The 26020-nt window shown below is 40.6% G+C and overlaps 1 protein-coding gene across 1 annotated transcript in view; it reads left to right on the top strand.

The window, feature by feature from the left end:
• The first annotated feature begins 7967 nt into the window (after positions 1 to 7967).
• HS6ST3 (heparan sulfate 6-O-sulfotransferase 3) overlaps positions 7968 to 26020 on the top strand; it is a 311373-nt gene continuing 293320 nt past the window's right edge. The window contains exon 1 of the mRNA XM_061361098.1: positions 7968 to 8726. Coding sequence (XP_061217082.1) covers positions 8149 to 8726 — 578 coding nt within the window. The 5' untranslated portion in view covers positions 7968 to 8148. The remainder of the gene's footprint in view (positions 8727 to 26020) is intronic.

Below are 26020 nucleotides of genomic sequence, written 5' to 3'. Positions count from 1 at the left end.
TTCTGCACTGTGACTTCTGTAGGTTGGCCAGATTTCAGGTAACACGAATACTTTCACTGCAGCCCCAGCTGCAAAATAACTTACATCCCTTCATAATTAAAGCTGAATTCCTCTTAGCATTTTCAAGAAGTCCGTCTGAACTTTAATGACAGGACAAGTATTTCACTGATTTTTGAATCATATAAGTTTGGGTTAGAAGGCACCTTTAAAAGTCATCTAGTCCAACCCTCCATCTTGGGGGTCTTTGTAGGGTTAGCAAATAGATATGACTGTTCATACACAAATGCACAAAAGACTGAATTTCTTTGTATGGCTGTAAGTTAGGGAAAAATCACTGATTACATGCCTGTAAGTGCTTACAGCAAGATAGGTAGATAGAAGGAGTTAAGGAAAATCCCCAAACGGGTGTTGGAGTCCTTCTCAGAAAGGGTTGAATTGTTCCAAAACCTCCTGTAGTATAAAAAGCTCCTGCACATAAAAAAAGTGCAGTTCTTGAATTCAAACTTCAAAGTATCTAAGTCGGCTTGCTGAAATGAATCCAAGAAAGGCCTAGTAAGAAATAGTGGCAACCCAGAAAGCCATAACGGCTCTGAACTTGCTGTGATTTTCACTAAGGAGCTGGAGGTCAGTTACAAAAGAAAGGTTCAGACTGGTGGACAGCTGTGAAAGCCGGATAGGCATGCTAGAAGTTGAGTCTGATCTACCAGTCTACCATTTGCACTGCTTTTCTCCATTTTCCATCTGTATCCCACAGAGATCAGATGAAAGAGATGAAAGAATCTGAGGTCATATGCTATAGAAATAATTTTTTCGATCTTGAAGAAGGAAATTTTTTGGAAGATTTTTTTGTTGTTACTTTTGGGGCTTTATTTTTTTTTTTTTTTAATCACATACCAAAGACTGAAAATTTGAAAAAAAAAAAAAAAAAAAGGAGGGAGGGGAGAGCTAGTGGATCATTTCTAATGTTACTTCAGAGTTATTTCTCAGAAAACACTGAAGTTTCTAGATTTCATAGAAAGTTGTGATGGGGGTATGGATCAAGTTAAACCACATCTCTCCATAACATCTAAAAGTCAATCCTGAAGGAAAAGATGAGATATGGCCTGAACTTTGAAAACATTAGTGACTTGATTTCTAGATACAAGCAGAGGTGCTCAAGATAAACTGATAATGGTATAAGTTATATTTGATGGTGATTTGCAGATTAAGACTACCTGAAAGAAAGCAAAAGGTTGAGTGATGGTACGAGGAAGAAACTGCTGTGATGTATATCACCAGGTGGCAGTCTTACACAGTCTTGGAATTCCTATACCTTAACTATATGAGAAGTTCTGGGTCTTGAGAGGAATACTGATATGGTTGTTTGTTAGGTTTGCTAGCCAGAAGGAAGCATGTACCAATTTCAGAAGAGACAGATTTCTCTCTGCATGTATCTCCCTGATCTAAGTCAACTCTTGCATGGAAGCTTCAGTCTGGGAACTTGAATGTTGACTTGGACACCTTAATCTTTAAACAAAGAGTTTCTTACGTGCTGTTAGACCGTTCTGTACTGGGAAAAACAAAAACACCGTATGCAAATGCAGTAGCAATATCCTTCACATGGTTGACAGTGTCTGGGCCGGTAGTATTTCTACTTGTACTGAATTTGGAAAAATACATGTGGATGTGATACAGATGAAGTGCTTTTGATCCGTTACAGACACTCTAGGGTTTGCATTGTAAATATTGCAGTATTCAGAAGGCTGAGAGCTGGAAGAAATTTGTGTAAATAACATCTAAGTTCTTCTGTGCATGGAACAGAAATGAAAGAGCAATTTGCTGTGTCTGTCCTACTAAATGCTTTCCTCAGGCTGCCTTTGTGTTGCAGTCTGGTTGTAAAGAACATAAATGAACAACCCTGTCTTTAGGGTTTTGGGGATTACAGAAAAGCACCCTGCATTTCATACCCTTTGCTTTCTCCCTTTGGCGCACGACCAGCATTTGCTGCTAGTAATTTGATATTGCATCTTTCAATAACTGGAGCATTTGTAACTCCACTGAAAGTATGTTCCCACTCACCAACTCTGTCTGGTCATATCATGTCTTTTGAATGGCAAGAGTTGCCAGAGGCTCTTTGATTAATTTGCAGGTAATGGTCACATCTTGCACCATTCTTGCTGTTCAGACTATAGCTGAGTAACATTGCTCATCCCTAGAGCCACCCCGTTCTCTAGGCAGTGGACTCCAATAAGCCATGTGTGTAGCTCTAAATGGCAGAGATTCTCTTTGCTAACTAACGTACTGTAACTTCAGACTTAGCTTTGCAATGTAACTTGGCTATGCCACAGTACAAAAAGCAAGAGAAGACACAAATTTTTCTTCCCTAAATTAAAAACTGCAAATGCTCAGTGGTGTTGTCTACATTAGTAAATGAAACATGTTCACAAACTTTCTTGAATATTGAGGCTGAGTAGCATGATGTGGTTTCACGTACACTGAAGCTGTAATCTTGGTCACTGAGTGCTGCTTGTGAATGGTTAGACTCCCGAACTGTGTCCTGGCGTTGGTTGAGAGAGTGCTAGTTGTCACATGGCCAAACACAGAATTTTCTCAGTCTTTCCTCTGCTAGATGTCCATGTTGCAAAGCCCGGGAATGATCCCTAGTGCAAGAGCAAAAGATGAGCAAGTGTACATGGTAGAAAGGAGACGTACCTATAAACATCTAGTTTTGCTATCTATTTAAAAAATGTAGCTTGAACTTTTCAGAAATGTTCCTTTTTTGGGAAACTATTTTCCCAACAACTGTAATTTAAAAAGAAAAAGTGTATTTTAATATTTCTAAAGAACAGTTACAGTTTTAAACAGAAGAAAATGACTAGAATTCTGGGAGTGATTTAAGATGTTCAAGTTGTTCTAGGTCAGTGTCTTACACTGGTAGAACTATGAATATTTAAAGCAGAATATAGATGATCTTTTCTCTCATAAGGAGAACACGTAGCAGTGCGTAAGCGATGACTTGCAGAAACTACTGCATGTGGACTGGCACATAGGAGACATTGAAAGCATTGTTTCTATATTGTCTGCATTCTGACTAAAGGAAATGAAAGGGGTTCACAGGTTTAATAAAGTTGTTACATGCAGAAGAAGGATGGCAAGCAGGAGAAGTGAAAATTAACAAGCCTTATAATGAACTGCAACATTACGAGAAGATGGACTGATGACAGTGTAATGCATAAATCGTTTTAAAAGGAAGAACGTATCACTCAGTGTGCCATTGAAGTAGAAGGTTCACTAAGTGCATGTAGTAAAATTTAATCTGACAAAAAATAAGGGAGGTTTATATTATGAACCTTGGAACAAATTAATCCATGAGAGATAACTGAAGTTAGCCTGCGTTTATTAATTTAACAATTTGTATCCTTGTGACAAGAGAGACACCTGGGACTTGCTGCACAATGAATAATTAGTTTATTGGAAATCTCAACTGGCTACAAGCGTTGAAACAGCTCAGGTCAAGCGGTGATAAATAATTTAAAGAAACCAGTGTAAATTAGGTGTCACTTTAATTTTACATTAACAGATCTATTAGATGCTAACCTTGTCAGACAGGTAATTGCTAAATGAGATCATACTTTTGTACCTTTGCTTCATAATATCATTTGCTTACTCATTCATTTTGTACAAACCTTGATGTTGGCACTGACAGTGTTTCATATGTCCATTCATTCAGACTAGCAAATATTGTACTGACCTTTAAAATAAATGGTAAGTATGCCAATTTTTATTTTTAGCAACTCTGAAAATGTGCTGAATGTTACCTCAGAACTGGCAAGGAGAAGGAAAATCCAGTCTCGGAATTCCATAATAATTTTGTGTGCACAGTTTCACATGTCAGCATATCTCTGGTAGAAATGACAGTATATCTGGCACGTAGGTATTAACAGGTGAAAGTATTCTGCCTGAAATTGTTACAAGGAATAAGGGCATTTCAAGATTATTTTATTTGAATGCTTGGTGAACTCTGAGCTCTATGCTGACAGCATAAGATCTTGGAGAATTACTATGGTAGAAACAAGAGAATTTCAAATCTTAATACTGTTTAATTTTGAAATCCAGATAAACTGCACTCATTTTGTAACAGTAAAGAGTATCTCAAAAATAGCTTGTAACTGACTTTGGATGTTCCTTGTAGTTAAACTCTCACTGGAGCTTTACAGATGAGTTATATTTGAAAGGGAAAATGTTGGGACTGAACAGTGTTTGCAATTTTTAAGGCTTCATTTTGAACCCAGCCATGTTCCCATTAAATCAATGGAAACACGACTGTTCAAAATGACCCTTACCATCGCTTCATTGATGCTAATGAGTTACAGCCATTGACTTCTAAAGAAAGTAACTGGTTTTATTAAAGCTTAATTCCACAGAGCCTTGCACAGTAATGCGGATCTCTATAAAGAGAACATAAAATGCTACCAAATGAAAATGCTACATTCTCTGTGTAGGGATACTTGGCCTCTGCTAAGTAGCAGGTCAAGGGAGGAGAGTCTCCTCCTCTAATCCGCTCTCGTGAGCTTTCAGCTCTGGGGCTCCCAGCACAAGAGGGACATGCTGGAATCAAGTGAGTCCAGAGAAGGGTCATGAAGATGCTCAGACGGCTCGAGCACCTCCTCTGTGAAGAAAGGTTGAGGGAGTTGGGCTTGTTCAGCCTGGAGAAAATAAGCCTCCAAGGAGAGCTTAGAGCAGCTTCTAGTACCTAAAGGGGACTTACAAGAGATCTGGATAGTGACTTTTTTCAGGGGCATGTAGTGACAGGACAAGGGGGAATGGCTTTAAACTGACAGAGGGGATGCTTAGGTTGTGTATTGTTAAGAAATTCTTCCCTGTGAGGGTGGGGAAGCACTGGAACAGGTTGCCCAGAGAAGTTATGTTTAAAGCCAGGCTGGACAGAGCTTTGAGCAACCTGGTCTAGTGAAGGGGTCTCTGCCCATGGCAGGAGGTTGGAACTGGATGAGGTTTAAGGTCCCTTCAAACCCAAACCATTCTATGATCATTAGACACAGGTTCATTCTGGAGACTCCAACTGCTATTCAAGCTAGGGCCATGTTCCTTACAGCTTGGTATGTAACTACACACCCTGTATGTAAGTGGGAAGAACTGGGTGGTGGTTGAATGTGCAATGGTTGTGACGTAGAGCATGGTCCACAAGCCATCATTAGGAGTATTAAAATTCATGAGTAAAAGCTTCTCTTTGACAGCTGCATTACACATTAACTCGTATGGGTCTTCAAGTACTTTTTGCTAGTTTCAGAAAAAGGAGTGCTTTCTAAAAGTCAGGTTTTAAATTAAACCTCATGAAATATATTTTTACTTCTCCTGTACATCCTTTCTGTCCAGTAAAAAATATTTTTGACAGTCTTCACGAATCAGTTACGATCGTGAGTAAATTTAAATAAATAAGAATTTTAAATATAGCTGAAATGCACAATTTATCTGTTTAGCAAATTTAGCTCTGATCTTTTCATGGAGATGGAGCTACAGTGTCATTTATGTCTTTAATAAGAAAATCTTAAATTCTAATAGCATATCTGTATCTAAAAGCATTATGAGAGATAGTTCAGTCGAAATGTTTTAGCAGTGCTTTTATTCCACATACAGATTTACCCTCAGAAGCCTCGCTAGTGCTATTCTGTTACTGAAACAAGGCTATATTTAATGTTCCTGCTTTATGGGGGTTTTGTTTTTGGGTTTGTTTTTTGTGGCTGTTTGTTAGGTAATGAATAGGCTGAGGTGAGAACAAAGTTCTCCTGTATCTTCCATGTATAAATATTTACATTTCTCTGGGATAGGCTCCCTGTCACCCAGTAAAGGACTGAGGTTAAAAGGTAACCTCATTAAGTCCACACTTGGGAGGAGGCACGGGGAGTCTGAAAGCAGGGGAGCACGGTGGTGGGCAAAGCAAAGAAAGTCAGGTCTCCCTAGGGAGAAGATGGATGCTCTGCTGCTCCTGGTGGCAATATGGTGATTTTCCAAGACAAAAATGCTGTTCTTCACTTTGGTAAGAGTGAGTGGGTGCACACCTCTTGTCATTATATGAAGAAGACTGAGTAGATTTGTTTGACACCAGACTGCATTTTTGCAGTTTAACCGTGTAACCTATGGCTTTCTCCTTAGAAAATCTCACTGAAGATAAAAATGCATCTCTTTTGATGTTTTTGCAAGACACAAGAATTTGCTGCTCTCAGACTTTCACCAGTGTAAAACCTTATCAGTGCTGTGGGACTGTGGAAAATGTGTATGTGTGTGGTGTATGTTTGTGTGCTTGACACTAGGTGGTGCTTGCCCTTGATCGTCTGGGAGCAACTTCTGGAATATTTCACAACATTCTTTTATTTAGACTAATTTTTGGTAATTTCTATTATTTCTGGCAAACTTTAATGGGAGCTGATACCCCTTTCCAAGAGCCCAAATACTCTTTCTATTTAAGGATCTTCAGCTTAAAGTACATTTGTGCAATTGTTTTTTTCAAGTTCTAAAGTTAAATGGTCCCATGGGAAGGCTCTACTCTTCTGTTACCAACCTTCCAGAGGTGAAGTTGTCTTTAGAGTTAAGTAAGAAAGTTGCTTTAGCACTGTCAGATATCTAATTAATCCCTCAGTAAATAAAGGCATTCTGTAATTAAATAACCGAGATGTGCAATCAGTTCCAACATGAAATGCTTTGCATATTAATGTACTATTATCCAGGAGCTATACAAGGCTTGTATTTGGATATGAAGTGTAGCAGACATTAAAAAACACAGAGAACTCACCACAGACAAAGCAGTGGGATGTGGGTTTGACAAAGCTCAGCTGAGTGTGACCTGTAAGATGAATGTCACTGTGAGAGTGGTGAGGCACAGGGTGCCCAGAGTTGTGGCTGCCCCATCCCTGGCAGTGTCCAAGGCCAGGTTGGAAGGGGCTTGGAACAACCTGGTCTAGTGGAAGGCATCCCTGCCTGTGGCAGAAGGGTTGGAACTGGGTGAGCTTTAAGCTCCCTTCGCACCCAAACCATTCTACAATTCTGTGAAGTCAGTAAACAGCACAGTTTCAGACTGAGGATTATGGTAAATATGTTAAGGGGCTTGAAAAATCAACTTTTGAAAACTGAGTAAATCAACTTTTGGGACTTTAATAAAGGGGAATCGATGTTACTGCCTCAGGGAGATAGTGTTCTGCAAAGTCTGTTCAGCATGTGCGACTCTGTGCTTTGAAGACCGCAAGAACCAACAGCACTGCAGATCATTAATCTACAATTGATTAGCTGTGTAGTCATTATGCTGTCCAACCCAGTTATATGAAAAACACTGGCTTGGAACTGCAGACAGTACAAGTCACACACACACAAACCCCAAGCCAAAATAACGGGATATTACTGAGTTTAAAATCAAAAGACACACGTTGTTTATTTCGGTGGCACCGAACCGCACACGGGCCTGAAGGGGCGCGAAGCAACGGGAGGGACTGACCCACGCCGCGCAATCCCTCCCGCGCCGCTTTGCGGCGGGCGCTGACAGGAGCCCCGCTCACCTGGCGGAGCCTCCTCGTTAATCTCATTGGATGCCTTTCGCTCCGCCCCTGGCTCCTCATTGGCTGCTGCTTCGTCGTCCCCGTCCCCCTCGTCACCCGCGCGATCGCTCTCTGTCCGATACCTGGAGGGGAGCGAGGAGCGACACCCACCACCCCCGTTCACTCGCCGCCCGCACTCATTGGCGGAGGAGCCGGCGTGCTAGGCCCGTCCATTGGCTGCTCAAGCGGCCGGCTTTGCCCCGATTGGCTGGCGGGCGGGGGCCGAGCGGTGTGTTTGGGCTGGAGAGTTGCCGGCGAAGCGGACTCTGGTGTTGGCGCTGCAGCCGCAGCAGCGTAGCAGCGCGTGCCGGGCTCGGCGCGAGGCGCTCCAGCTCGGCGGGCGCCGCTTCGCTTCAGCCGAGGGCAGTGGGATGGCCGCCTCGGGCGGGCTGCGGCGCGGGGCGCTGCGCTGAGGGGAGAGGAGCCCAGCCGCAGCCGCCTGCCAGGACCATGCCGTCGGGAAGGGAGCCGGGAGACCCTCGGCTGCGGGATCCGAGCGGGGCGGCCGCCCTGTCAGCGCCCGGCAGCGCCTGATCCCGCGCCGCGCTGCTCCCCGTGCACCGCCATGGACGAGCGCTTCAACAGGTGGCTGCTGCCGCCGCTGCTGGCGCTGCTCTTCTTGCTCATCGTCTACCAGTATGTGTCGCCCGCCTGCCCCGGCGCCGCCTGCGCCCGCCGCCCGCCGGCCTCTGCCGCCCGCCGTGGGGGGGGCCCGGCGGAGCGGGAGGAGGAGGAGGCGGCAGCAGGTACCCCGGAGGAGGAGGAGGAGGTGGCGGCGGAGGCAGCGGTGGCGCTGCCGCGGCTGGTGGCCAAGTTCCCGTTCGCGCGGGGGGAGCTATGTCGGCGCGTGCGGTTCGACATGCGGGGCCGCGACGTGATCGTCTTCCTCCACATCCAGAAGACAGGCGGCACCACCTTCGGGAGGCACCTGGTGCGCAACATCCGCCTGGAGCAGCCCTGCTACTGCCGCGCCGGGCAGAAGAAGTGCGCCTGCCACCGGCCGGGCGGCGACAAGGACACGTGGCTTTTCTCCCGCTTCTCCACCGGCTGGAGCTGCGGGCTGCACGCCGACTGGACCGAGCTCACCAGCTGCGTGCCCGCCGCCATGGAGCGCCGCGGCTGCGCCGGCAACCGCACCCTCAGGTAAGTGCTGGCCGCGGGACTCAGCTGCTGTAAGGAGAGGCCGGGGGAAATGAGTGAATAAGTGGTGGTTAAAAAAGCTTATCTCCCAGAGGAGGTTCTAGTTTGGGCTGTTTCCCGCCCTGTTAACTGTAATGCGCTCGCTTCGCCTGAAACTTGCGCTGATTCCACCCAGCGCATATACATACGCCTTTTGCACAGGGTAGCGCGGGAGAAACTCTGCTGGGGCTTATGCAAGTTTGTCATGTCTGTGTGTTGTTCGGAAAGTTGTGTTTAACAAAGCTATACTCTTCTGCGTAAGAAGAGTGTCTCTGCAGAATCTAGTGGATGGCTATAGCTGCTTGCGTGGTGTAATAAATAGCGGAATCTGAACTGTCCGGAAGCCCTTAAACTCTTTCCCTGTGTTTCTTGTTGGCAGATAAGCTGGTTCTCTGCTTGCTGCTGTGTACTGATCGCTCGCTGTATGTGAGAGCTCAGTCGGGAGGCGATGTGTGCTCAGGCTTTGAGCAGGGAGCGCAGTATTAGCGAAAAAAAACCACCACTGTTAATGTTCTGTTGATGATGTGACGACAGCGGAAAACTTCTGAATGTCATGTGCATGCTGCCTCTCTGCGTTTATCTTGTATTGTGTTTTTGTTGTCGATGGAAACGTGGGAATTGTGTAAGTGGAAAGGTTGTCAGATGGGTAATTTCGGTACGAGATAGGTCTAGGTGGTTCAGTAAGCTTTGGGGTTTGTTCTGATTTATTTGCCATTAAATCAAGATGTTCAGGCTAATATTAGATGCTCTCTGTATGATAGATTTTGACTGTGTAGTGAGAAGTTACGAGTTGAATTCTCGCTTAAACCTTTGCAATGCAATGATTGTAACTTCAACATCAGGGAAATAGTTAGGAAAACCAAATTTTTTTTTTTTTTTTTTTTTTTTGTATAGTTTCCGGATAACTTACACTCTTTAATTTTAGTGTCCATTTTAATTGCATGATTTGGCAAAGTTTAACTTTTCATTCAGTAGGATCACTCACACGTTGTGTTTTGTGCCTTGTAATTTAAGAACACACAGAGTCCATGACGTACGTGGACTCAATGTTCACAGGGTCTGTTCATCAAGATGATAAAATTGATTGTTGTGGCAATTTGAAGGTTATTTAACATGAACCTTTGATGTTTGTTCCCTCTCATATAGCAAAGCTAGTCCCATTTAGCATGACTCTAGTCAGTGTAATATGAACTTGTCCTCGATGGCTGTGGACTTGGACTGTACTTGCAGAATACTGTTAAGGTAGTTCACACAATTTTGTGTAAAATATTTAGCTGGAGGTAAGTGAACATATTGGTGTGCTAATGGAAAAGAGATGCTGTGAATGTCTTGAAAGACAAAATCACTTGATGTTAACTGTACAGCATTAAGGAGTATTCAGTAAACTTGTAATGTTAACCAGGGACATAAGAAGGAAGAGTAATATTCATGGAAGCGTCTGAAAATACATAATCTACCAATGAAGTACTTTTTCCTCTCTTGTGAAAAATATTAGTAAGAAAATAACAGAGTGTTAAATGGAATTGCAAAGATCACAAGTAGGCATTAGAAATGGAGTAGTGGTCTCAGTACTCTTAAAAACATCATTATGTGAACTTAACTTAAAACTTTGACTTGAATTACAAAGCAGGTCATAGTGATTGGTGGATAATTAGTGATTTTTTGATTGAAGGCAGACATATAGTGACATTTCGCCATCACAACTTGGTACTGCTTTCTTAAGCATTTGTTTAGTTAGTGAATGATTTGGTTAGTGTGACATTGTACTTCTTGGTTATTGATTCAGAGACAACTCCCCTTTGTCTCATTGGTCTTTATGTAAGTGAGGAAAGTGCTATGAATAATTATTTGTTGCATTGTTTTATTACCCATTGCTTCTGGTATTACAGACACCTTTTCACTTTCCCCTTTGTTTTCTCTTTATAATCATGTAGCTTGACTTCAGCTTTTCAAGGAGCTGTAAAACGAATCAGATAACCCCAAAGGATGGTTTGTCTCTGCTGTGAATATCTTTGCTCCTGGTAAAGTTGGCATCAAGCCTAAACTACTCTGCTGGAGTACTGTACTATTAGAGGCATGCATCTATGCCTTTTTTTTTTTTTTTTTTTTTTTAATGTTTGAACTGAGAATTGAGAATGAGACTGTATGTCAAAAATAGGCAAGAAACTACCATATGTGTCTAACGTAAAATGTACTGATTATTTTTAAGTCATCCTTTAAAGCTTCTGAGCGCATTTGAGGCATTAGAATTAATTGAATAGCTCAATGTTTCTACTTTCCAGCTGTGGAGTCAGAAAATAAGGCTAAATTGGTTAAATATCTGACAATGAGTTTTTCATGAGCAGGACACACTATGTTATGAATTTGGTGCCAAGGTATTTGATCTCTTGTGCCATGTATTTAATGAAGTGAGGATGCGGTTAAGTGTATTTTGGATTATTTTTTGTTTCTCCTCATAGCAGGAGAAGCAAAAAATCTGGATTCTCTTCAGATCTCTATTTATGTAGCCTGTCTTTTGCTACATACAGGGAATAAGGGATTTAGAGTGTAAGTCTCCACATTTGGAAAATTTGCTTCTTACATGGCTGGTAATAGAGTAATGTAAGTAAAAAATTAAACAAGTGGCTCTCAGAAGTATTTTCTTTGCTATTTTGTTGTGAACAAGTTAGATTAGGTCCTACCTTTTAATGCAGGTCTTTAGAAGAGTTCATGAAGAAACTAGAATTCATGGGGGAAGGGGTTAGCTGGCAGGGAAAGGAGGGAGTGGATAATAGTTCCAAGGGTCTTAGAAGGTATGTGAAGCACAACCTTCTCACCCTGGGGGCTTTGTCTTTCGTGGTCAGTGTGTTTAAAGATCTTTTACTTCTGAAATCTCCTCAGGTTTTAGAGAGACTTTATCCCATTTTTTATGTTCCTGGTGTTGGTGTCTTGAAATCTCAGGTCCCAGGAAAGAACACGGGAGAAATTGCTGCTGTGCCCCAGCAATTTGAACTTCTTAAAGCCCAAACACCAGTTCTGACTTAGGTCTCACTCGACCTTTACCTCTGCCTGAGTGAATGGTATGAAGTGTTCCCTGTGCTCTCATCCCAGTTTAGGTACTTCAGTAGGAAAATTTGTTAGTCAATGTGTTGGATGCTGTTGTGAAGTTGTAGAACTATCTTTTTTGGTAAGAATCAGTTACCCTTTTGAATGTCATTACTTAAAAAAAAACAACAAAACAAAACCAGCAACCAAACCAACAATTTTAGACTTTATTTCTTCAAACATTTGCATGTTTTAATTTTCAGGGTGCAAGATGTTCTGCTGAAATACCTTCTAAAGTGTTTACAGAGCCAGGCTATTAACTTTTCATACTAACTTACGGCTTTCACTTTTACAAAAGTTCCTGTCTGGATAGTGAGGACATGGGGAAGGGCATGCAGCTGATGCAGTTTTAAATTAAATTCTTACTAACACAGTTTTCAGCTCATCTTTTCAGATAATTAGTGTTATACAAGCAGTGGGACTTTTCCCATGATGATGCAGTCAGGTTCACTTGGAAGTTCTTGCATCAGTAGGATAGTCCTCCATACATTTAACAGCGGAGTTACTGCTATGCATTGTGTCTACAACTTGGGTTATTTACTTTGCCTCACAAAAATGGCTGCTACAGAAAAAAAGTAACTGAAACTGGGGTGTAATCCTTTTTTAAAGGAACAGTCTTTTGTGTGTTTGCTTTGCCCTCTCAAAGTCATTGAAGTTGATGATGCTTGTGTCTAGCTCCACCTCTGGAACTTGGCTTTCCTCCTGAGGTGCCAAGAATCTGAGACTGTGGAGCCTTAGCCAGCATTGCTTGAGGAAAGAAAGGGAAAAGGAATGTTGTTAGATATCTAACCTGGGATCTGGGGAAGAGTTGGTCTCAAGTTTGAGGAAGTGACATTAGGCCACTTCTATAGACTGTGGGAAGAAACAGAATAATAGGAGCAGCCATATGGGGAGGTCTAAGGTATGTCCGAGACCTGCTGAACTGTCTGCTGGGGGGGGGCATTTCTTCCTTTCACTGACTGCAAGGGATGATTGGCATGGCTAATGTGGGCTTGTTGTCTAAAACTAGATGAGAAGAATTCAATGTCTGTTGCAGAGATGTTGTCTGTCTGTTAGGTTACCAGGTAAATCTGGTGTGTGAGACAGGGCTTGCTTTGCCCCTCTACTGTATGTGTGAGGGATTGAGAGGGGATCTTAGAAGTCCTAATCAGGGCACACTTTCTCCCTTGCCGGTGTGCCTGCAATATAATTAATAATTATTCATTATTATTTATTACAAGTTTGATTAAACTACGAAGGTAATCTTTTAAACTACACACTTAAGAGAACACTGCATTGAAAGTGTTGTCTAATTTTCTTATTTGAAAATAGTGAAATCAGACTAATTCTGTAAACCTCATGAGCTTTATTATCAGTGCACTTCAGTCTTTGAAACTATTGATTTTCATTAATTTGCTTCCATTATACTCTCCATTTCTTCATGTCTGTTTAACTTACTGTGTGCTCTGTTATTCTATAGGAGTATAAATCAGCAGTAAACCCATGAGTCATGGAATTGGGAGAGTTGAATAGAAACTATTAGTAGGATTTCTTTCTTCTTATGCAATCCTTTGTTTGACTATTGAGTGTTTTTTAAAGCTCTAGCAATAACAGAAGGTAAAGTGGACTCTGTTTTTTGCATCCCTGGTAACTATGGTCATCATAAACATGGAAGAGGCTTAATTGAAAATTAAGACTATGCTGGAGATAGGGGGAGAAGAGAATAAAAAGTCACAAATGTTTAAACAAAAACCAAAAAACACACAACCAAAACCAAAACAACCAGAAAGCCCAACACATTCTCTAGAATTTGAACCCATTCCTAGTGATACACCTATACCTTATCTAGGATATCTTGGTATCCTCTACTGAAATGAATGTTAGAGCTGGTGAGCTCTATAGAGTTGGGGTTTTTTATTTGTTTGGGCTTTTTAATATAAATGTAAGGAGTAAGAATTATTAAACAGTTTGCTATGGTCATGGTACTGATGGTGTGACCATTTTCCTTCCTTAACTGTGTCCAGTGCTGGATGCTTTAAAAGAACCTTGGTGATCTGCTCAAGGGTTTCATTGTCCTTACTGTTTGAAAGTGGTGTGTCTTGGTGTGGATCTTAATAATTCCAATTTTATGCCCATTGAATCTTCTGTCTTTTGAGAAACTGAGAATAAATTGATTCCCTTTTCTTTGCAGTAGCCTGCTGAGTACTTTTGTTCTTAGGAAGCCCTCTTTCAACCCTCCCTTAAAAAGTAACCAGATCCAGCTCATTCTGTATTTATTGTAGGCCATTTTTCATGTTCCTCCTCTTTGGATTTGTCAGTTGGTTTCTTGAAAATTGATGCTTCAGTGGAGGTCCAGTATTTCATCTGTAAGTGTAGTGCAGAGGGAAGCAAAAAGGATGACTTTGCTTATTCTGAAAGCTGTCCTTGTTCCACACTTCAGTGATGTTTGCCTATTTTGCAGTTGCCTAACACTGACTGTTCAACTTGGGATTTAGGCACTATTCATTTTCTTAAAGACTACTACTTATATTTTCCATTGCCTTTTTATAAGAGTTTTGTGCTTATCTCCACTGGATTTCGTTCCTCTTTTGTCAATTTCTTTAATTTGTAAAATTGACTTAGATTTTGATTTTGTCCTTCCTAGCTTTTCATCATTGGCATACTTAATAAATGTGTTTTGTATTCAGCATATACATCGTTGATGCAAACATTGAGCAGAATGAAATCCTTTTGTGATAAATCTTTTGTTTCATAAAGCTCTCAGAAGTGCCTTCCAGGGAGTTCTGCCACTGCCACATCATTCTGTTCCCTAGACAGTGGTTTGTTGTTTTTTTTTTTTTTCTGGCTTACGGCACTAACTGGAAATGTTGTCTAAAGTCATACTTTTTTTTTCTTTCTTTTTTAAGCATTTCCTTCCTACTGTTCCTATTCAAAGTCAATTACTATATTTTAGAGGGAAGTTAGACCGATTTGATCCAGCTTGTTTGAGATAGTAATGCTGTCTGCTAATTTCTTCTGTGTTATGAAAGATAACTTGTCTTAGAACATGTGGCAGCAGCTAGCAAGTCTCCTCAGCTACTTTGTGTACTGTACTTGTCTTCTGTGAGATTTTCCTTGCCCAGAGTCACAGACAGACAATTGATGGAGATGGAACTTTTCAGCGTCAGGGTTGTCACAGCTGTGGAAAACTTCTGACCCAAAGCTAAGTCTTGTCTTCAGACTTCTGGTACTGCTTCAGTAAACCTCAGCAGGTTGCCTGAAGGAAGGACTAGAGCTCATGTTCATGTAGATGGTTCTGATGAAATGGTAGTCAGCACTACTCAATTGAGAATGGATTGTGCTGACTGCTGTTTCACCCATCCTTATAATTTGTAGATATATTTATCATTTACAGATCCTTATAATTTACAGATATCTGTGAAAGGTAGTAAGTTTTGAGACTGGGAGGTGAATGTGATGAAAATGATCACCTGAGCAGCAGTTCTTCTAGTTGTCTGTTAAGAGAACTTAGTGATTTACCCAAGCAAATTTGATTGCTTTTTCATGCAAACCTTGCTGCTTTCTTCTTAATCTAGCTTCACGTATGACGCAGGGGTGTTTTTTCAGCTTCCTCTAGTATTTTATTCTGGAAAATAAGCTGACTAATAAGATTTTCTTTGAAATGAAGGAACTATTCTCTTCTCTTGCAGGAGCCATGCAGAGGAACCACAAAAAGTGAAGTGTCAGTAGCAGCCCCTCGGGCTGTACAGTGTTATAAGGCACAGCAGGTGTTTTAATTCTCTTGTATTACTAAGATGCTTTTTTAATTTCTTTTAACTACTTGCCTAATTTAGAGTAATTTCCAATCCTTCTGAATAGGATATTGCTTGAATCCTCATGTAGCTTTGGGGTATGTATTGGTTTTAGGTGGAATAGGAAAAGTTACTGTGTAATTGGGAAAACTTGCTGTGTAATGCCATTATGCTGATAAAGATTAAACCTGTAAACCCAGATGGTGGCAAAAATAAGGATAAAATTGTGAGCTTTTCCTTTTTATTTATTTATTTATTTATTTATTTATTTCTGTTTTGAGAACTCTCTGTGAGGAGTAAGAAAATCTTTGCCAGCTCAGCTCCAGTGACCACGAAACTCAGTGGGAAGTGTAGAAAGCTGGTTGAACTGAATGATTGCCACCCTCAGGTGTGTTGGCAATTTTAATGTGTTGCCTTCTAAGGCAAAAAAGCATTTCCTCCCAGAGTTTGGTGCAGCCATGGTAGCGAGTGAGCTAACGATGTAAAGACTCTGCTGCTCTCTGTGCAGAATGAAATCCAGTAAAAGGGAGGGAACCTATATTCTTTAATGGATTTACTGTTGCATTCAACTTGCTGCCTGTTTTCTGGCAGTATTTATAACCTGAATTTCTAGTGCGAAAGTATGTTGCATGTCTTCAGGTTCCTGGTTGCCTTACAAGTAACTTAGAGTTATGTTACTGCTGAACAACGTTTCCAGACACTGTGTAGGAGGCTCATGGTATGAATTAAGGGTTTCATTTGGACTGCTGTTATGATAAATGATTCAGCTTTGGATCAACTATGAATTTAGGGGGAAAAATTAACAACAAAGTATTTTGGGGTTTTGTTCAAGATGGCACTGATCTTCTTTCAGAACAAATTCTAGAGTGGCAAAATCAGTAACTCTTGAAGTAGTTGTGGTCTGTTACATGATTAGTGCTTGAGATGTCAATGTGTATTGACTAAAAAAGTATAAAATGTGTTCTGGTAAGGATAGGTCCTTTTGTCTTCAAGCTCTGAAGACTTTGGTTCTGCTATGAAGCTTGCTATTAGGTGGCCTTACGTATACTTCTACAGGCATATGGAGTTTGGCCCACAGCTTAAAGTCATCTTAGAGAAAGGAGGAGGGGGGGGATTGTCTTTAATTAATCATTTAAATTTAATATACTAACCCTCTTATTTTCTTAAAAAAAAGTAACCTGTTAGAAAATATTCGATACAGAGTTGATTTCAGTTGTATCAGAAGTGTTGCATTAGTATAGTTATATGTCAGTTGTGAAAGTGAATAATTAATGCAGGTTGAAGTGTGGCTCTGAGTGTCTACAAATGGAGAGGGATGCCAAACATACTGGCTTAGTAAGGGGGAAACTTTGAATGCTGTATGAAGAATAATGTTGGGATGGAGAAAGCAATGACCAGATGCAACTTCAATTTTCAAAGTCAAGGTATTGAAGGATTGCTGAGACAAACCATGATATTCATAATTGACTTGACTATACTTCCCAGTTCTGTGAAGTAAATTGATGAGATGTCTGGCTGGGGAGTTCCTGGTGCTGTTTGGTACAGGAAGGAGATGGCCCTTCAGGATGTTAAAGTATGCAGAGGAGCTGTCCTTTTTGAGGCCAGTTACTTTCTGCAAACAAATAACCTTGAAAGTAAGGTGAGTGGAAGAAGGAGGCATACTGGTCAAAACACAAATCAAAAATAATTTTTTTTTTGTTGTTGTTGTTCACAAATTGTCATCTAAAGTCTGATGTCAGTGGAAAGAGCTTACTGACTTCCAAATTTTCATTTCTAAGATTTGGGCACATTATGCTTTTAAATGTATGTCAAATGAAATTTTAAAGGTGGTAATGTAGGAAAAAGCTTAATTATCTTTTATTTTATTTTTTTTTCCTTTTCCTGGGTAGCCTATTTCTAAATTGTTTTTTTGAGCTGGCTTTTGTTGAAGTAGCACATACTTTTGTATCTCAGTGTTTGTGTATTTTCACACTTGAAAGTAGCTATTTGCAGGTATTTACTTTATTTCCATGTGTCTTTGCACACAACCTGTGGCTGAGAATGTGGAGGTAGGTGGAATAGCAACTGATGCTGTTTGCTTGGGGAGCTCCTCAGAGGAAGAGGGGAAAGAAAAGAAGCAGAATAGGAATAAGATGTGAGCCCAAAGTGAGAGTGAAGTCTGGAAGACAGCAGAAGACAGCAGGGAGCAGAAATAAAGCTACAGTCTTAAGAAGTGAAGGAAGGATCAAAAACTGAAATTTGAAAGGTGTTTTGTGTGGTTTGTTTCGTTTTGGTGGTGTTCCCCCCCCCCCCGAAAAACTTGTTTGAGGGTTTAAAGCTCTCTCTATGTTCTTTTATACTTGCTGGAAGAGAAAGACATGTACATAATGAGAAACTTCACGCACAAGCTAGTTTGAGATCCTGTCCTACATAGGTCTTTTCTTATTTTGGCACAGGTTTCTCAAGTCAGATAAGTTTTGTAATAAGAGACCCAAATGTTAAATTAAGCATCTTCAGCTCTTACACTATAAATCCCCAGTAGCACAGTTGTCATGTAATATTTTCATCTTTTAACTAGACCTTAATATTTAGTGGTGGGAGTAGGACCATTATTTTCTGAGAAGCTTCAAATATGAGTGATGAATAACTTCTATAACTGCAAAAACTTCTGTGTTTTCACGCCAGAAAAGCCTCTCTCAGGCTAAAGCTGTATCTTTTCTGTTGCTGACTTAACAAGGTTCAGATGAGACGAGTAGCTTTATGAAGTATTTTATGTTGTTCTCTACTACTAGTCATTTGGATTTATTACAGAACCATGTTGGTAGGAAGGGACCTCTGGCAGTAATTTAGCTCAACCCCCTGCTCACAAGTCAGTCTGTCTAGAGCAGGTAGCTGTGCGCATCACCCAGAAATTGTAACTCCAGAGATGGAGTTACAGAAGGCCACAGTGTCTGTGAGCAACCTCTTACAGTGATGAACCACCCTCATCAGAAGAGAGCTTCTTACCTAGCTGAAATTTCCCATTGTCCAGCTTGAGTTTGTTTCTTCCTCATGTATCACTGCATTCAAAAAGAGTCTAGATACAAATTCTCTATACACTTCCACATGAAAATGGAACAGGCTATTTACTAAGCTACTGTGGAAAAACCTCAAATAATTAGTTTATGTGTATATATGTGTGTGTGTATGTATTTAACTTCTTTTTTTTTTGATGTAAAGGTTTAGAGTCCCTACTTAAAGCCTTGTGTCGCAAACTTCATCTCAACTGCTTTAAAGTTGCCATGCCTTTTTTTGTCAAGCCTTTAAAACCTGAAAATGCCCATTGAAATGGTTTTCTCCACATAGAAAATGTAGCTAAAGGAACTGAAAATAAACTAAAAATAGCTTTTTTGTAAGAAGCCTAGGCCCTCTATAACACATCAGCTCTTCAGCAAGTCTTTTTCTCTTTTGATCTCAGGTCTCCTGCATCCGCTGGCAAAAGCTGGTGGGTCAATGAGCATGTAAATGTATGCAGGGTTTTATAGCACTGCCTGTGCCTTCTGCAGATTATTTCGGTATTAGTGTATCTCTCTTTTTTTCATTTTGATTAAATTGTCAGATACCTGACAATGGGATAAATAATCCTGTTGTGATACAGGTCAGTGGCAGGCATCTGAACTGCTGCTGGGCATTGCTACAGAGTAATAGTAAAACTGATGGACTGTGTCTGACTAACAGATTGAGTGGGAAGCTGAAGTGCGGCCACACAGAACTGCAGCTCTGATTAGGAGAGCAGTAGGAATGCTGGATGTTTATCATTCTTGTTTCATGCTCTGTTATTTGTAGCTCAGTCCAAAGTAGTAAGTAGTTTCAAAGAAAATATTAAAAATAAACCCAAACAAAACATAAAAATCAAGTGAATTAGGAAAAATTGGTAGCAAGGTCATTGTAATTGCAGTTGTTTTAAACAAAATCACAAGCTGTGTATCATTGCAGGAGCAAAATTTGTCACTGTATGAGTAGAGGATTTTCACTTTGTGCCATATGTTATCTAAACAGAAGAGTCTAAAAGGGCATGTGGAAAAGGAAAGCGTCTCTTCCATGATCACATTTTCAGTTTGGATGTTTTTTGTTGTATTTTTTTTCCTTTCATCTATTACCCAGGTTACATCCTACACTTCTTATTTACCTTCTTGTCAGCTGGATGTTGCCCATTCTCCCACATCGCTGTCCTTCCTATCTTGCTAGCTCTTTTGCCTTTGTTTTACATGTTGTGCAATTTGCATTGCATTTGTGTGGTACCTGCTTGCTTTGTGTACAGAGCGAGCTGGTTGGAGTAGTGCTCATCTCTGCTCTGCTTGTTCAGCAAGCTGCAGGCTTGAATTGTTCAGCTCTATTGAGCTTGTCTGCCCTGCTGAGGTTCTAAGGGGCTTTTGGATTTTGCTGTTTGGCCTTGAAGGAGTAACATAATTGACTACTTCAGTCTGTCCCACATTCTTTAGTTCATTGTTCGCTCTGTTCCTAGTAGTGCACAAAAACTTGTAAGGAAAACTAACTGTTCTCTTCCTCTCACCTGAAAAAACAGGACAGAAAAGATGCATTTCTGTGTAACTCCTGTTTCTATCTGCTCCCTTTAGGCTGCTGTTTTATAATTGTTCCCTTTGATATGTATTCAGTTTCTCCTAGGATGAAGTATTAAACAATTGCAAGAAGTCTCTGTAGCACATGCCCCAGTCTTTGCTCTTATAATTTCTTGGATAAGAGGGTATTTAAGATTAGAATTGACAGAGTTGGCAGAAAAATTTCGTGCTTTACTCTCAGCTGTTGGTTGGCAGTACTGAAATCCAGCTCTGCCATGTGAGCCACAAGCTCAGGGAGGAGCAGGTGAAGGAAGGTAGATAAGTCCTGGCTTCCTGGCTTTGTCCCCCTGCCACAGACAGGAAGAAGGAAGGTTGCTAATGCTGCTGTAACCTAGGGAAAAAAGGTGATGGTTTGATGGGACCAACAAGGTATGAAGTAAAGAGGAGAATTTAGGTACAGATACTGGGGAGGTATCCCGGGGGTACACAGAGAGAAAAGTAGAACATCTGTTTGCATCAAAACAGAGGAATGCACATAGCTCTACCAAGTGTGTTTTCAGCAGGTGTTTTGGCTCTGCCATGGCTTGTTCAATCTCAGTGGTCAGATTTTAATTGCTTTTAAATTTTTGTGAGCTAATTTTAAGCAGTTAATTTATACTCTTTTGTTATCTCTAATAAAGATTTGTTTGCTTTCTGCTTCTTGAATTCCTATCTAGTATCTGAAACAGCAGCTCATGAAAAATGATAAATGTAGTGTCTAATTCCAGGACCTGGAGCCCCGTGAGCAATGTGGTATATAAATGAAGAGAAGCTGACTTTATTATGTGGTTGCTTTCCTTCCCTCCTTTCTCTTTGGAGCCCTTTCCTTCTCTTCTGACCTCTCAGTTGTATGGTCAGCCTAGACCTGCATGGTAGTGGCAGTGGTTGCAGCAATGATTGATGTGGAGACTAAATGGCTAGGCACAGTTAGCGAGTATTTCATGAAGCAGTTAGTCCACAAATCTGAAAATGGAGAAGCAGTTTATGTGGTTTTGACCATTGCATGCAGGATCTGGTTGAAAGTGTTACTCTCAAATAGCTGTCTTATAAAATGTATTTAAATCTCTTACAGGATCAAGCACTGCTACGTGTGAAAATCCGTGCTTTAGGGGTTTTGTTTTTCAGAGAAAACTACTTAAAATGAAAAAGCATATTAAAGGCAATTTATAAAAGTAAAATCCTTGCAAGTGGCATGGGAACTACATGAAAATGCCATGTGGGAGTCTGGGAGAAAATACATACATCCATCGAACATAATAAGGCTGAAAAGAAACCAGCATAGCATAGCAAACAGCAGAGTAATAGAGGTAAGCAAAGCAGTCTTCACCATCTTTTAAAAGGTCAGGTTTTGTCTGCAAGAGCAAAGTACAAAGGTTCATAAATTCTGGTAGGATAAGGTAAAAAATGCAGTACAGCTAAGGGAAAAGTTTGAGGAACAATTTGCAGAACCATTGCAGAAGGTATAAAATTAATATTTTTAAAACATGTTGGGAACAAGAAGCCTCTTAGGAAATGCATGGGGCTAATAGATACTCTCTCCTTTTATCCCCTGATTGGAAATAACGCGCTGTTGGTTTACCTCTTGCATGTGTGTTTATCTTTGAGCTTTGAAGAAGTTCTGATCTGGAGCCTTCCATTATGAAGAATGTATCAAAATTTTGGATTAGACATGAGGAAGAAGTTCTTTACTGTGAGGGTGGTGAGACACTGGCACAGGTTGTGCAGAGAAGCTGTGGCTGCCCCATCCCTGGCAGTGTCCAAGGCCAGGTCGGGTGGGGCTTTGGGCAGCCTGGTCTAGTGGAAGTCTCTGCCTATGGCAGGGGGGGTTGGGACTGAATGATCTGTATGATCCCCTCCAGTCCAAACCATTCTGTGATCTCTCCTCTTGACATTGATCTGGAAGGAGGTGAGGTGTAGAAAAAGGTGACAGATTTAGTTGTGAGATGGTTGGTCATCAGAAATGTCTACTGGACCCTTGTTTTAGGAGTGCACAAGGGAGGACTGGTAGAGAAAAAAGACATGGGATGCGCTGCACTGTAAACACAAGTGGATTGCAGTGGTGGAATCAGAGCAAATGGGGGTAAGGCTGTGGGTGCTGCTGAGAGATGGGGGCCTTTCTCAACTGAAACTGCCTGGGGAGGAGCAGCAGCAGGATACATGTGGCTGGGCAGTGAAGTGGAACAGAGACTGACAAGAGTATTTGAGAGGAGGTTTGAAAACTGGTAACAATTTTATGTATTTAACAGTCAATTCAATCCAAATTAAACTGTCCTTCATAGAACACAGAAGTAGGGTAGAAGCCTATTGCACTTTACAACTTTTAAACCTTATAGGTGATCCTAACGTATTTTTTCCTGTGTTCAAAATAACGGAAATCCTTGAACTGTTAGCAGTTGGCTGTCCAAAACTTGCACATTAAGAGAGTCCTTTTAGGACAATTTCATTTTGAAAGTCATTGTTAGAAAACCAGTTTATAAATAATACCAGTAAAATCCTTGTAACTTTTCCAAATAAATGCAGACCCTTGAGGGAAGGAGGCAAGAGGTTTCTGCATGCCCTAATTCATTGATGCCTTGCAGGTACTTGGTTTGCTGTATCAGTTTCAAGTTTCTTGGCCATAGTTGCCCATATAGCACTCAAACTGAGACTTATGCAGACACTTGCATTGCAGTAGATGGATTATAAATCCAATGAATCAAAATAATCATCATGAAATTCAGTAAACTGTGTGTGAAATTTCTGCGAGCAGCATGTATATGCACCTTTTAATCTTTCCCATAATGAAAAAGCATTTTTGGCTTGATGAGATGCGGGTATGAAAAGTACTTGCACATAAAAAGATGTGCTTGGATACATCTGCTGTGGTAAATCCCATTCAGCTGAAGTTCTGAATCTGCAAATTCTGACAGCTTTCTATTCAGTGGTAAAACTGTTAGCAGAAGTACATATGGTAGCAATGCTTAGAAATACTACCTGTGAGTTCTTAAATGTGTATAAAGCAAAGAAATCCTTTACCTTCATTTGGCACTTTTAAGATAAACTACAGTGGCTCTTAAAACTGTAATTCTAAATCCTTGATTTTTCTTCTTTTTCCCCCCTCAGAAATGCAGTGTAATCTCTTAGGACCCTGAATCAGACAGCGGATTTAGGTGGAATTACTTCCTCTATGCATCCCCATCTCTGTTTTTATATTGAGCATGCTAAAAAAGACTAAACTTTTTAATCCCTGAAACTGAATACTTGATTAGAACGCAACAACTCTGACCAGGATGAAACCAGAAAAGCTTCATTCAGGGTGAGGGAGAGTTAGTTATGAGGCTGAAAATCAAATTAGTGCTTGCTTCACTTGTCGTTCAAGTGTGTTGGCTTTTCCTTAGTCCTTCTTTCAAACCTTTTCCCTCTCCCAGAGGTTGCTCAGCTTAAGCAATCTGTATTTTTCCATCTTGAGATTTTTCCTCAGATTCCTGAGAAAGATCTTGTTCAGTCACCTTTTGAGGCTTGCCTGTGGTGTTCTGCTTTCTGAAGCTGTCAAGAACACTGTCAGTCTTAGCTGCCCTGTGGCTTCCATACTTGCCATCTGTCTCTCTCTGTCACTTGTGTGATGCTTTTCTATATTTTTAATGGCTAAGAGTGCTCAGTGTTTAGGGAAGAAGTCTCCTTTCTTCCCTAGTCTCCTTTCTTCTCCACCAACTGCTGTGTTATCTTTCTTTGTCACATGACATTTGGTGAATTGCAGGAATTTTATATAAAATGTAACCTCATGAAGCAGTGAAGATATCAAATTCTGTAAAGCATGAATATGAGTTCATATATTCTTAGTGCAGCGTTAAGTGTGGGTTTACTACATTTCTGTTCTCTGTTGTGCTAGCCCTCAGATGCTTGTTCTCAACCATTTATACTGGTTACAGACAGGAAAATAGTGTTTGTTTACTCTCGAGATTCTCCAAGTGGCTTCACTTTTTTTTTTGTTTTCTTTTTTTACAGCTAAGTGTCTTGTTTTTCCTTTGTAACTTTGATGAAAGCAGTTAGGCTTTCTTCAGAATATGACAGCTGTTCCTGTGCACCTTTTGTATTCTGATATCTGCGTGTATGTATTTGGAGAGAAGAGCTAAGAAGTGTGTTGTTAAGAAGGACTTCTTACAAAAAAAAAGTCCTTGGTGTTTTGGAAGTCTGTAGTAAGAAATTTTAAGCTAACGATGTCTCATTCAATTTATTTGCTGTTGAAAGCAGATTGAGACTAATAACAGCACTGTTAAAACAGCAGTTGGTTATTATTTTCTTATGTAAAGCTGACTGGCTACTCGCAGTGTAAAAAAAGGGAGTGCTAAGAACAGTGTTTCTTAGCTTGTATGGTACTGCATGTCTGTGTGTCTCTCTTAAGTTGAATCACCACCCACAGGGTGAACAGCCAAGGAGGGGCAGGTGGAGGAGCAGCTCCAGAGCTGGAGAGTCAGTAAAAGGCTTCTTCATGTTTTCTAGGATCTTAGATTTGAAAATCCTTGCTTTATGGCCTCTTGTTCATATGTACTACCATCATTAATGATCATTTTGGATGTTAATAGCAATCATGGTGTAATGACACTCTAAAGCCTTTTTACTTGGTGTTAGTGAAAGCACATTTTGTACCTGCAGTTGATGGTATGAATGTCTAGCGCTTCCACTGACCACAACAATTTCTCTTTTCCTAAGTTTCTTGAGGAATTAATAATTTAAGTGGGTGTAAACTTAATTATGTCATACTGATGCAAAAATGGCATACACACTTTATTGTGGGACTTCAGACTTCATTTTATTGAAACTTGAGTATGATTATATTCTCACAAGTTAGTCTTGCTTTAGGTTATTTGATGATTTTGAGGAATACACACCTTGCTGTCATCATGGTGGAAGAATGACTGCCAGTTCCCGAGGTATTTTACCATAACTATCTATTTCAGCATGGTTATGTGCTTTGCACACCTGGGAAGGATTTGGAATCATTCAGTTAAGTCTCATTATCAGACTCCAACTTTGTGACTTTAAGAAAGGAAAGAATACTGTTTATTATCTGTTGTGAAAAGTTAAATCAGTTGACACTTGTTGCATATGTAGTGAAATAGCTCTCCTGTAACTCTCATGCTGCCTCATGGCAGCAGTGCAACTGTGGCAGAACCCCTGTAAAGTGACTGGGAAGCAGCTTCTTGAAACCTGGTTTGTTGAAAAGCTAACTTGATACTGACATTTTCTGAGGGGTGTTGAAATCAGATTTACACAGATCTGTGTTTTAAGCTGTTTTGGTGAGGTTCTAGGCAACAACTGGCAGTACCGACCTGCTGCCAGCACTTCCGTAAAATGGGTGGTGGCTCAGACTTTACTGACTTGTTGATATTAGCAGCAAGATAATCTTTGAATGAGGGGGTATGTATGCTTTAAGAAAATAAGGGACCTACAGTCTCAACTGCATTTGTTTAAAATCTACTGGAATTTTTCCAAATCTGCAATCAGTACTTCATAATCTACCCACAATAAACATTTTTAATGTTTATTTATGTTCTGATGGCACCAAGGCCTGCTGTCCTCCGTCTAGTAGGGAATTTCCCATAAGTGATGAATGCAGTGAACAGGCAGGGAGCTTTCTCCTTTTTCTTGCTTTGGAAAGTAGGCATAATCATAGTCAGTTCAAGTGCTACAAATTTCAGCTTGTTTCTTTCAGTATGTACTGTAGTATTCCAGGTTTTTTTTCCTTCTTAAACTTTACTGAAATCTGCCATTTTTTAAAAATGGAGCAGTGTTCTCCTAGAATGACACAGCTGCAAGTCCACATAAAATCTTTTATCCTTTTACAAGA

This window comes from Neopsephotus bourkii, unplaced genomic scaffold (genome assembly GCF_033783945.1).
Source record: "Neopsephotus bourkii isolate Nb327-2 ecotype Australia unplaced genomic scaffold, CSIRO-AGI_Nbou_v1 NB_1052, whole genome shotgun sequence".
In the NCBI taxonomy this organism is placed as follows: Eukaryota; Metazoa; Chordata; class Aves; order Psittaciformes; family Psittacidae; genus Neopsephotus; species Neopsephotus bourkii.
The sequence above is the reverse complement of the archived record's forward strand: the minus strand, read 5'-3'. Positions and strand labels throughout refer to the sequence as shown.